The 13,118-nt window shown below is 35.0% G+C and overlaps 2 protein-coding genes across 3 annotated transcripts; one reads left to right on the forward strand and one right to left on the reverse strand.

The window, feature by feature from the left end:
* Positions 1-4,518: 4,518 nt before the first annotated feature.
* Positions 4,519-9,119, forward strand: LOC147291014 (Cox19 family protein (CHCH motif)). 2 transcript variants are annotated; one of them, XM_086238174.1, is made up of 4 exons: positions 4,519-4,673; positions 7,949-8,025; positions 8,535-8,559; positions 8,665-9,119. In XM_086238174.1, the coding sequence occupies exons 1-4, from the start codon at positions 4,583-4,585 to the stop codon at positions 8,694-8,696; spliced, it is 225 nt and encodes a 74-aa protein (XP_086094300.1). In that variant the 5' UTR covers positions 4,519-4,582; the 3' UTR covers positions 8,697-9,119. The 2 variants fall into 2 exon arrangements, with proteins under 2 accessions (XP_086094300.1, XP_086094301.1); XM_086238175.1 differs by lacking the exon at positions 8,535-8,559 and having other exon boundaries at positions 4,522-4,673.
* A 401-nt stretch (positions 9,120-9,520) lies between these two features.
* LOC147291015 (cytochrome P450 714C2-like) lies at positions 9,521-12,875 on the reverse strand. The gene is made up of 5 exons (XM_086237686.1): positions 12,065-12,875; positions 11,737-11,963; positions 11,194-11,435; positions 10,388-10,766; positions 9,521-10,084 (listed from the first exon to the last, which is right to left on the reverse strand). Exons 1-5 carry the CDS (start codon positions 12,366-12,368, stop codon positions 9,659-9,661), a joined length of 1,578 nt encoding a protein of 525 aa, XP_086093812.1. The 5' UTR covers positions 12,369-12,875; the 3' UTR covers positions 9,521-9,658.
* Between the last annotated feature and the right edge of the window lie 243 nt (positions 12,876-13,118).

Here is a 13,118-nt window from a genome sequence, read left to right on the forward strand (position 1 = left end):
TTACGCGCTACATATTAATCCAAATTAATATGCATGAATGAAAAAAATATTGTAAATAATAGAATAAATAAAATTTTATATAAACAAACTATAGCTTACCATTTGAACTAGCCTCAACCTGCTCATCGTGGTGTTCGTCCATATGTTCTTTATTATCACTCATCTAAATAAATTATAATTAACCATATATATATATACACCACCAAATACATACTATATAAATATTAATTAATTAAATAAAACTAAATTGCTATAAACCCTACACAAATATATTTTAGCGTGGAAAACTATCGAAAGGTAAAAACCACGAGACTTAGTCCAGCACAAAAAAATTCACTAATAAAAAAATATTACATAAGAGTTTTTAATTACAAAACAACACCAAAAAAATAATAATAATAATTTAAGCATCCATATCATCATCAAGCTCATCGTCAATTAACCAATTCAGTGGGCAAGGGTAATGCTTCATCAAAAGGTGTCTCTTCTACACCAACCCTTGTTTGCACAAATAAATTAAATTCACAAAATATTCACAAATAAGTTGTATGTTTGTTAATCTACTTAACCATTTTTTTTAATCTTTATTTGAATTGTAACAAATAAATTATATCTACAAATAAATTGTTCTATATTTATTTATCTAATTAACCCAAATTTTTAAAAATTTTCAGTCAATTTTATTTTTAATTTGAAATAGAACAAATGAATAAATTAAGTTCACTAATATGTTATATTTTTATTTATCTATTTAACCAAAATTTTTCATTTTTTTATTTCTCCTATTATTTTTATTTTTAACGTTGATATATGAACACTAACATAATACTAACATTTTTCATATATAATACCCTAATTATTGTATGTTAGCTAAATAATTAATATGTTTCATACTACCCTAATAATATATTAACACTAACATACAATGCAAAAAATGAACACAAATCTAACATACACATATATATATATCAATTAAATCAAGCATATATAATTTTTAACATATCTAACATATATTAACATATTTCAACATATCAACATATAAAAACATATAAAAAAAAAAAATCCAAGCTAGTCATAGAAAAACCTTGTTGCAAAATCAAAATCACCACTTAAATCTTGCTGCACCAAAAGGTTAATTGGGCTGCAAAAAAAAAAACACAAAAAAAATCACATATATAACAATAATGAAAATGGATATACAAATACAAAAATTAAATATAATCTAGTATATACAAAAATCAAATTTGGCATGCACCCAAAGAATTCAAGAATGAAGTGGATCTTGGCCTCTGAGATAAGAAATTGGAGAAGATTTGGATAAACCTAACAAATTATAAAACAAAATAAAAAAAAAAACTTAACAAAATCTGAAAATAAAATTAGAAAGAGAGAGATTACCGGAGCTTGGTGGCGAGCGTGGTGGTGGTAGTGATGAGGAGGAAGAAGAAAGAAGAAAGATGGAGAAAGAGTAAGAAGATGGACGAAAACGAAAGAAGCATCGGGAGGAAAAAGCGGGGCGAGGAAGAAGAGAAAAGGAAGGAGAGGGTGCGTATTAGGTTAAGTACTCAATCCTGGTGGTCCAAACCGCCAGGATTTATTGATGCTTACGGTCTAATCCGCCAGGATTGAGTTCGCATGGGAATTTTCCCTCTCACTCAATCCTAGCGGATTTGACCGCTAGGATTGCTAAATCCTGACGGTCTATTCCGCCAGCATTAATCAATTCTGGCGGTCCAATCCGCCAAGATTGAGTGAGGCGCGAGAGTTTTTCTCTCATTTACTCCTGGCGGATTAGTCCGCCAGAATTGATTAATGCTGGTGGAATAGACCGCCAGGATTTAGCAATCCTGGCGGATAATACCTTCCGCCAGGAATTCTTAAGCATTCGCGGCGGACAACTCTAATTCGCCAGCATTGTCCGCCAAGAATGAGCATTTTTGTAGTAGTGTGACATGTATTAGTTATACCCAATAATTTTTCCCATATATGCCTTTTCAAGTCCATTTATGAATCATAACTTAATTGCATTTGTCTTAGTTTTTAAAAATAATATCCTCTTAGGAGGAATAACAACACTAGTCTCTCGAAATAGGGAAAAATTTTGGTGAGGAGTATCTTAATTACTTACCACATTTCCATACTGAGTGGCATGGGTAACCAATCAAAATAAGAAAAAACTTACTTATTCCTATGTTGTAGCGATGTGACATCTCTTGAAGAGAGAGATAGAGACACGAAATGAGAGAAAAAGAGAGAGAAGAGAGAAAGTCAATAAGAGAGAAGGTGATAACATGTGGTATTACATGGAGGGATATATAATTAAATTAGGGGTGGACACGGTACGGTATGGGACGGTATGAGCCCCATACCGATACCATACCAAAATTTTTATTCGGTATGGTATCGGTACGGTATTTACATTTTTAAAACTGGTACCATACCATACTAGTGTTCTATGAATTCAGTATGGTTTCGATATGTGCCAACATTTTAAACGTTTTTTTTTTTTTTGTCAAAAAACAACATTTAACAACCAAAAAGACATACTCTCAATCCCTTGCACTGTTATTCTTACATATTAATTGTCAATCATTTGCTAGTAATTGTCTAACTCTAATATTACATTGTAAATATTTGGTTGTATATAATTAGAAATCACAAACAATAACAGCATAGAATAGAATGCAGTGTGCACTGAGTTATTCAGTTACAACTTACAAACAAGAAATATTTTTTCTCAACCAAAAGATAAAACAAAACTCAACTTGACAGTCCTCAAAGCCAAAATAGTTAAGCCTTATGGCTTATTACAAAGTACAAACAATAAAAAACAATAGTAGTCTTAAGTACTAGTTAACCCTAGTACTTAAGCCTTATGGCTTATTAGTTATTACAAGCAGTCAACACAAATACACAATGGTAGTTAGTACTTAAGCCTTATGGCTTATTATAAACAACCAAGACAAATACACAATAGTAGTTATTACAAACAATAAACACTACTTAGTTAGTACTTGTAGGCTGCAATATCACCAAACAGTCTACACTATTTTCCCTTTCCCTTTGCCCAAATAGCCACTAATATGGCAACACCTAATTAAAAAAATTTTAAATAATTAAATTAAATATAATTCGGTACGGTACGGTATATTATGATATTGAAAGTTTCATACCTATACCATACCGATTTAGAATCGGTATGGTACGGTATGTAATCGGTATTATTTTTCGGTATAAAATTGACACGGTACGGTATGGTACAGGTTTGGTTTCGATATTTCGGTAGTAAATGCCTACTCCTAAATTAAATTATTCTCATCAAAATATGTTATTTGGCTACTAATTTCAGAATCCTAAAAATCAAGTCGCAACACCCTTCTTCTTCTTTCTCTCCCCAACAATGAAATGGTGAAACTTCACCTTCTCTTGTATGAGTAAGGACTTGTTTCACAATACTTTTAGAAGCCTTAAAAGAACTTTCAAATAGTAAAAAAAGTTTTTGGTCGTCTTTAATTAGCAAAAACAATAAACATTTTTGAATTATAAAAGCACTTAGAAGCGCTTCCAAATACATTCACAAGAAACAAGAAACAAGAAGCAAGAAGCAAGAAGCATTTGGATTTTTTTCAAAAAATTTATGTATTTCTAACAAAAGCGCTTCTAGTGAAAGTGCTATTGAGTAAAAGCACTTCTTACAGAATCACTCCCAAACAAGCCCTAAATCATACATCCTCTATCTATACGAATGAATCTTTTGTCTCATAATTAGGGTATAATTAAATTATTGTCTCACTTTTAACCATGTGCTATTCACTCAATTTTTTATGCAAAAATAAGTTCATACCACTTTATGAAAATTATGATAATTTAATCAATAATCTTTAAGTACTATTTATTTTTAGGATCTATTTTTCAAATAAGCTAATACATTTATAAACTAGGAGAGTTGCTAAAAAAATATCATAAACCTATCAACTTATAAGTCAAGCATTTGAATGCTCATTGCTCGATGCCAAACTTTGAGCGCTTGCTTGTAACTGTCAGATTGTTACAACTCGCTATTTGCGGCTTGGGTGGCTGAAGTAGGGGAGGCGAAGGGAGGAGCTACTTTAAAAAAAAAAAAAATTAATTATTGGGTTTTAATTTATTTTTAATAATTATTTTATTTTTTATAATTTTTTTGTCCATGTGGCATTTTTTTAAAGTCATGTCAGTGCACCACATAAGCGGTTAACGGCCTTCTAGACAAAAAACTTGACGAAGGTACGCGGGTGTAAAAAAATGGTAGTTGTGGTACTTTGAGCAACTTTTTTTGTTGGAATACCAACTTAAAAAAGTGTATACTTGAGGTACCTATGTATAATTGACTTTTTAATTAAATTATTCTTCTAAATTTCGGCTGTCAAAAAAAAAAAAAAAGACTGCAATAAACAAAAAGAAAAGAAGAAATGGTTCATATTGTGATAAATGTAAAATGCGAAGGGCTTGATTGAGGAAATTGAGCTATAATAGGGGGGTAAACTGCAATAAGCCTCAATTTGAGAGAGAGAGAGAGAGAGAGAGAGAGAGAGAGAGAGGAGCGATGGCATCGAGAGCGTCAACACCGCCATATCCAAGCGCTGCTAGAATCGCTGATTCTCAATGTTATCCCCAGTACACTGCTTCTCTCAAATGTAATGCTTACTTGCAACCCTTTTCTTATTTGCTTTTACTTTTATAATTACTAAATACCTCCAATTGCTTATTCAATTGATAATTTTATGTATGGATTTCTTCTAAATTATCTGATATCTTTGTTTTTAAGATTTTTTTTAAAAAATTAATTGGTAATTGAGTCTCAATTTTGTGAATTCATGCTTGATATTGAGTTTGGAGGCTCTAATTTGTATTAGATATCGCTTATGCGAGTTGGGTTTGTGAAATTTCGAATTGTGTTTTGCTTCAAATTAAGTTTTTTTTTTTTTTGGTAGTAATCTAATTTTAGTTTGCATTCACGTCATTTAATCTGCAGAACAGAGTTTAGAGGTTACTTTTTTAGAGAATTAAATATCTATTGCTGTGTCATTGCTCTTTGTATGAGATAGAGGTTTTATCAATTTGAAGGCATAACACCCAATTGTCCATATTATATATCTCCAAAGAATAAACCATTGAGCATGTTCCATAAAACTTACCATTTTTCAAAAGGGATCCTTTAAGCACTGTTTTACTTGACAGATTCCTCTTTTTTGGCCAACCCTTAACAGTCGACAGATTCCTCAGTGCCTTTATTTTACTCCAGTGCCAGTGTGGTGGTGGTGGTGGTGGTAGTTTCTTTAATGTGTCTAGGCAATGGGTAGTTGCCTAGTACTGTAGCATTAGTCTTTGGATAAATAACCTGGGTGGTGAAAAGACTTATATTTGGTTTTAGTTTTCTTAAGTTTTGATGTGAATGGCTTTGTTTCTTTGGTAACTTAGATGGTGAGGTTCTGAGTAGACCAAAGCCTTTTTATTAAATGTTTTTGTATAGTGAATGGTGTTGTTGGCTTTACCCCATAAATTATCAAGTAATAGGACTTTTACAAAGAGATCTACTTGTTTGGTGTTGTTGTTTAATGATTGATGTAGGACAGGGGCAACCAATCCTTCCAAAAGCCTAGCCCAAGTCTCCACAGACCTGGAACCATATAGGCCCACCCTCGGGCCCAAGCAATGCTCCTGCATCATTCTCCCACTCTCAGGGAAAATCCCCCTCCTCAAGGGGCACCCAAGGGGACTCAAACACGAGACCTCCTGCTTTGATACCAACTGATGTAGGACAAGCGCAACCAATCCTTCCAAAAGCCATATATGTTAGAAGAGGCGCAACCTATTCCTATAAATCACCCAGGACCAGACTCGAGAGCATACTCTCCAAGACTACCCATTCGGGCTGCCACCCTTACGGACTGGCCCAGGTCTCCACGGACTTGGAACCATATAGGCCCACCCTCGGGCTTGAGGGATCCTCCCGCTTCATTCTCCCACTCTCAGAGAAAATCCCCCTCTTCAAGGTGCACCCAAGGGGACTCGAACACGAGACCTCCTGCTCTAATACCAAGTGACGTAGGACAGGCGCAACCAATCCTTCCAAAAGCCATAGCTGTTAGAAGAGGCGCAACCTATTCCTATAAATCACCCAGGACCAGACTCGAGAACTCACTGTCTAGGACTACCTGTTCGGGCTTCCGCCCTTACGGACTGGCCCAGGTCTCCACGGACCTAGAACCATATAGGCCCACCCTCGGGCTTGAGCGATGCTCCCGCATCAACTTTGAAGATCTTTGAGCAGCTGATCTTATTAGTTAACTGCTGCAAAAAGATTGGCAATTATTGAGATGACTGATATAAAGTTGTCAATTATTAAGATGACTTTCATAGTTCTATCAACAATTCTTGCCACCGTAGTTGTCAGAACACTCTTTACAATTTGATTGATGGTTAAAATTAAAGAATTTAGGAATTCTAGGAAAGATAATAAAGATATGATATTATTAAGTTGATTTAATTTTTTAGTAAGTTCTTCTAACTGCACCCCTCCCACTCTGGCACTCTGGCCTTTAGGTTAGGTTATTCTTAATGTGGGTTACCTAAGAGCTGAAAATAAGACCTACTGTTAAAAATGGTTAAACCATACCAACTGAAATGTCTCAAACACATGTTATGTGTGCCACAACTAGCCATTTTTTCTTCCCCAAAATATATGTATTTTTTCAGGAATCCTCATTAGGATTCATCAAAATAGAAGGAGCCATTTTATTAAACTGTGGCAGCTCACAAATATATCTTTGGGTGATTCAGTATTTCTGTGGCCAACTTTATTACAGCAGAATGTTTCATCCACATTATCATGCGAGTGAGAGTGACACTGTCATCTTAAACTTTTGTTTTCTCAAACACCATAGGGGCAGAGACATAAATTAACTACTTTTCGATTAAGATATTTTTCTTCTTTAGCCTCTCCAACTGCCCAACATGGTCATGTCAGTTAAACTGTCATCTAGGGTGCTAGAGCTAGTTATCCATCATCTCTGTTCTATGACATTCTTGACTGCCATTTTTTGGATTGCTTTGTCTTGGTTAGTTTTGAGTTGTCCTTGTATTCTGCTCAAGTGTGATCATGAAGTTGGACATGGGAATGTAATGCCTTAGCTTCTTTTTAACTATGATAACATTGAAGGGTATATGTTGCATTGAAGGGTATCAGTTAATGATGCCGAGATCTATACTTTTTAGTTGGTGTCCGCACACATACATGCACATAAAGACTGATGTAGGATAGGGTTGGGCAGCAGGGTTTAGATAAGCTAGAGGAAACAAAACACAGAAAACTTGAATTAAAACGGTAACAAAAGATAACTGGAATCACTCCAGGGGCTTCACACCCAGTCTAGGCTTCACACCAAAAAAAAACTCCTATCACAGAAAATCTAACTCAGAAAACTTTATTACTCAATAATCTGTCCTCCAAGAGGTACAAAAGGGGTTTTATATAGACTTAAACCCGATGGGAATAGGAAAGCAAACCTATTCTAGGATAGAAAATCCTAATCCAACTAGAAACAGGAAAAAAAAAACATAAAGTCAATCCCAATAAAAATAGGAAATCAAACCAAATCCTTCTTAAAATAGGAAAACTAAAAACAACACATGAAGCAAATAATTCAGAAAACTAATCCAACCACAAAGATACAGTTGAATTAGATGATCTTTTCTTCCATCTTCTTCTTTGGTAAACTTTAAATGGGTTGTCAACGATGTCCACATCAAAGACAAGGGTTGGAAAGATATTAGTAAGGATTGGAACTAGTTTACTATTTATATTGCTTCTTGAGTTTTACTTCTTAGTTTACTCTCTCCTAGATATTAATCTCCATTGATTTTTTTTAATAGTTTGGCCAAATATTGATTCCTTTCATAAACTTTGCAGGTCTAGAAGAATATAATAAGGACAAGAGCAAATGTCAAGAACATTTTGACGTTTACAAAGAATGCAAGAAAAAGGAGGTATTGGTGCTTTTAGATACTTAATTGCCCTGTAATTCTATTGTACTTTTATTGAATGTGATGAAAGGCTGGATATCACATTTGAATGCATAAAATGTTATTTTTAAATTGGTGGTTTCCATCATGAAGTAGGATATGCCACCACATATCTTGATCATTGGATAAATTAATTAATTTTTTTTTATTTCCCTAATTTTATGGATTTCTGTTTTTTCTTTTTTTCTTTGTGGTTGAAACCATGAATCCACTGATATAGCAGAATACACACACACAGTGTGCTTTTAGGTTTTACAATATCCATTGACTAAGAGAATCATTTTCAATGCCATGAGGTCCTTCCCATGAAGAAATATACTTGGATTAATCGGTTGCTTGTGCATTTTCAAGATTTTGTGCAACTTAAACTTTATCTGCTTGCACAATCAAGTCCCAGGGGTAGTTGAAAAATTACTGCCGTGTAATTTTTGTTTGTTATAGATATATTTAACATGGTGATTGAATTGTTGCAGGGGTGGAGTATAAAGACTTTTAGTGGCACATACTTCACCAATAGTTAGAAGACACAGGACATCATCTGTTTGCATTTGTACTGCTGTATCATACTTGTTTTGCTTATGGTTTACATTTTCGTTTCAACAGAGGGAAGCTCGATTGGAGCGCAACAAGACTAGGTCTCTTTTCTCCTGATAGACCTTTGGGGATCTTCACTCGTATCATAAAGTGCAAAAGTTAGATTTGAGATCATCAGGATTGGCATTAGATGTAGAGAGAGGTATACTGATACCAACACAAATGATAGAACTGGCTCTATGTTTTATATCGGAGAAGAAGTTCAGAACTTTCTATGCATTTTGTGTGTTTAGTGAAAGGATGATGAGTATTTCATATTGTTGACAAACAATGTCAGACTTGGTTTGCACTTAAGTCCGGAATGTTGATTTTGGCTGTTGGTCCATCGACTGAACAGTTTGCTAATTATTGTCCAATAATAAATATTGTCAATTCGTTTTTGCTTTTGTGAGCAATGTAACAGCAATAAATCTTGTGAACAATTGTTAAATACATTTTCTTTTTATTTACTATGTGTTGGAGTACTCGTATTCTCTCTAAATGAATTACAGTGCCCCCTTGCTTATGGGTTTGTTGTATAATTGTATTCCATATCGTATATATCTTCATTCCTGACTGACACTGCTTTTGATAGGGATTTCTATATAAACTAAATCTAAAGGGCCTATAATGTAATAAGTGGTTGTTTTACCTTGCTTCTTCTAGCTAATTACCTTGGTGTTGATCATTAAGAGGTTAAAAGAAATGATTATGTTATAATCTATGTAGGATCTTTAAATAAATGGATAGATCAAATTATGAATATCCCAAACTCTTGAAGCCCTAGAATTACTTTCATTCTTCGCTCGTATAGATTAATTCCCACATTGCATCCTACAACTAGATTACAAGTAACAAATTGCAAAGAAACAAGAAAACCATATGATAAAATCAACCATCGAAAACATACTATTACAGCTCTGCACAATATTAGACTGCCCCAGGTGCTAGCAGCACATTGTCTTACAATTATTCCTTAATTTTCACCAGAACTTGTTCAATCTGAAGAAAAAAAAAAAAAAGGTTACACTCTCCTCACATGGAGACTTACTCCATGTCCAGGTTCAATAACCAACCTAAAAGCTGGGCAGTGTTGGTATTCATGGGAGAGTGAGAAGCAAAACTTGGATAGAATGAGCGAAAGAATCACCTTCAATTCTGTCAAGGCTAAATGTTGGCCAACACAGACGCGAGCACCGACTCCAAATGGCATATAAGCCTGAGGAGACTTGCAAGCCCCAAGAACTCCATGCTCAAATCTTTTGGGATTAAAGTCAAGGGCATCATGGCCCCATAGATCAGGCAGTTGCTGCAGTATTGGGATTGGAATCTGAATGTTCATTCCTTTGGGAATTACAATGTCTTTGAGCTTAATATCTTCCAAGGCTTGTCTTATGACAAACACTGCTGGTGGGTACAGGCGCAATGTTTCTTGAATCACCATATTCAACTGCCAAAATAAAAATAATGAGTTCAGAATGAAATTCCATATCACTTTGGTAGACAGGAAATCAGTTCTTATTACAAATCAACACTAGTGTACAGTAACCTACAGTTTTCATTAGCAGAGTTTATATAGAATATTGAAGCTTTCAACCAAAAAGACAAGCTATTAGGTGGGTAGACTCAAGGGGTATATCAGATCATTTAGACAATTAGTTCAACTAAAGTGGGACTAGTACTCAACATAGAATTCATTAGTGGAGTATATGAAGTGAGTAAATATGAAGATTTATACGGTAAAGTAACATACTGTTTTCATGCTTCGAAGCATATCAGCATCTGGAATGCCATCCCTGCAAATTTCAAGCACCTCAGCACGAGCAAGAGCTTGCCACTCTGGATATGCAGCCAATAACATCAAGCTCCACGATGCTGTGATGGCAGTGGTCTCATGGCCAGCAAAGTATATACTCTTGCAATTATCCACTATGAACTTATCCTGGGAGATACCAGCCGAAAATAGGCTATCAGCATCACCATAATTTTTGGCTCCCTCAAGTATCATTTGTAGAAGGTCCTTCTCATCAGAAGTAGCCTCAGTACTGCGTTGTTTAGCAATCCTTAATATCATCGAGTTGATCTCTGTCTCTAATCTTCTCATCTCTATGTTGTTCTTGGTTGGCAAGTATCTATCATGTTTTGGGACAATTTATGAACCATTAGTATGATACCAATGAGGAATTTGCAGATACAGTGAACATGTATGTATCATATACCATGAATATATAATTCAAATGTACGGACTCTATATTTTTCAGGTCAGTTGTATGCAACTAAAACATAATAAGCCACGAAAAAATGCTCTTAAGAAAAGAAGAAAACTATGTATACCACATTTATTGGTTACATTGTTGATTGCATCTCTCACAGGGTGGGGCTGTACTCGGGATTCACCTAGCAAGTGGATCCCAACTATGTGAAGGGTGTAGTAAATTATATGGTCGGTACATGAAGGATTACATAGAAGAAATTTAAGATATATTAAGCACCCGCAGATACATATTATGCTGATTAAATGCATAAAGTATGATGAACATGAGCTCTCTTGTAATGTACCTTAAGCCGGGAACCCCAATGCTTCCCTGGGACATGATGTTTTGAAGAGTTCGGAGCTTTAAGAAAATTTCTTTCCCTTGTGAATAATTACTCCCAAAGGATGTTCTTGATATTATATCTGCTGACAAGCTTCTCAAATCCTCATCAATTCTAAAGACTGCAATTCCTCCCCCACTTTCGATTTTACTCTCCCAAGATCTTAACATCGAGGTTGTAGAGTCCACCATTAAATTCACCATACCCTTGAAAGAGAGTTGCATAGATAATATTTCGTTGGATAGAATGAAAAACATTTATTTTTTCTCAAATGTATTAGAAGCAGATTAGACAAGTTTATGCTTTCACATAATCAGCAAATTGAAGCAGTTTTTGTTATCCGGATTGGCATATACCCTAATGTTAAACAGTGAATTTGGACCCATTTGATAGTGACTGAGAGGCATGCAATGTATTATAAAAACATGTTACCTTAAATTATAAATTACACTTTAACGTAACAGTAGACAAATCAACTTAATGATTCTAGTAGGAGATTTGATTTACCTTAACCTTATCAAAGTAAAATTCAGGAGCAATAATCTTTCTTTGGTGGGACCAAATTGGGCCATTTGAAGCTAGAATGCCTTGGCCTAACAGTGGCTTGTGATCCTTAGAGAGGTAAGAAGGCTTCCCTAAGTTCAAAGATGTGCAGAGGCTAATTTCCTTCGCCATCTCTAAATCTGTAACGCTTAATAGCTGTATACTTCCCATTGAATAGATGAAGATTGGCCCTGCAACCAATATATACTAGATAAACATGACAAAAACAGCAGGAAGAGAACCAAAAAAAAAAATTCTATTAAAAAAAAAAGGTGGACAAAAAAGGGTATACCATAGTCCTTTCGCCACTGCACCAGATGAGGGAAGATGGTTGAAGGCCAATCATGAGAAATAGAAAGATGGTGGTCCTTTGTGGTGGCACTTGTTTCTGTAGCTGTTGACTTCATCCCCTTGAGCTTTATCTTCTTTATTTCTGGGATATTCCCCAACATAAATGAAGGACAAGGCCCTTTGATCCCTTGCTTTTCAAGCTTTGATCTTAGCCTCTTTGACTTTAACAGCAGAAACTCATAGAGATACAATATCAATACCGCAAACCCACCAAACAACACTGATAGTATGATCTTTGCTTCCATTATTAGCTCTCCTTTCTTTCTTTCTCTCTTTGCCCAAATTCCAAAATACAAATAACAAAATAAGCAGAGCACAAAGCCAAAGCTGCACAACAGCAAGAAAAGACAAAAGATCACATGTCAAACCAAGCAAGAGAACAGACCACCATAGCAAAACTGCAGAACAGAAGGCTCAAAGCAGAAACTGCAGTCAATGAGCTTTAAATGGTAGAAAATAATCAAAATATCAGCTTCCCTTCCCTATTATTATTATATTGTTTAATAAAACTGAAAGAGACGAATGGGTTTATGCCAGTACAGACCGGTGTTGAATCGAGAGCAAATATGCTCACCACCTATATGAGCGTCATCTGTCATGTATAGTAAATTAGTAATAATGATTAATGGGTAACTATGGTTAACTTTTTAGAATTAATGTATCAAAATATTATTATTATGAGAGAGAAAATATATTTAAGAATAAAAATAAAATAGGAAAACCCATCAACTCCAACAACTACAGAACCCCTGGCCCCGGCCATCTTTCCGGCGTCCCTCCAATGCCGGCGACACATCTACCAACTCCTGCGGTCACCACTCCCCTTCTCTCTGTTTCTCTGAATTGACTATTAAAAACAAAATTAACTTTAAAAAAAAAAACCTCAATTTTCTCTACACACCCCCACCAGCTATACACACATAGAGGCAGAGCTACATGTGAGCCTAAGTTGGCCCAGACTCTCCTAACCCACGTGTAGCTCTATACATAATTTA

Source organism: Dryas octopetala, chromosome 3 (genome assembly GCF_963921425.1).
Source record: "Dryas octopetala chromosome 3, drDryOcto1.1, whole genome shotgun sequence".
Taxonomy (NCBI): domain Eukaryota; kingdom Viridiplantae; phylum Streptophyta; class Magnoliopsida; order Rosales; family Rosaceae; genus Dryas; species Dryas octopetala.

Coding starts and splice junctions, on each gene's coding strand:
- LOC147291014 (XM_086238174.1), top strand. CDS start 4,583: ATGGCATCGAGAGCGTCAACACCGCCATATCCAAGCGCTGCTAGAATC. Junction 4,674..7,948: donor GTACACTGCTTCTCTCAAAT/GTAATGCTTACT, acceptor TAAACTTTGCAG/GTCTAGAAGAATATAATAAG. Junction 8,560..8,664: donor GAGTATAAAGACTTTTAGTG/GCACATACTTCA, acceptor TCGTTTCAACAG/AGGGAAGCTCGATTGGAGCG.
- LOC147291015 (XM_086237686.1), bottom strand. CDS start 12,368: ATGGAAGCAAAGATCATACTATCAGTGTTGTTTGGTGGGTTTGCGGTA. Junction 11,436..11,736: donor TTTACTTTGATAAGGTTAAG/GTAAATCAAATC, acceptor CTCTCTTTCAAG/GGTATGGTGAATTTAATGGT. Junction 10,767..11,193: donor ATTGGGGTTCCCGGCTTAAG/GTACATTACAAG, acceptor AAAACATGATAG/ATACTTGCCAACCAAGAACA.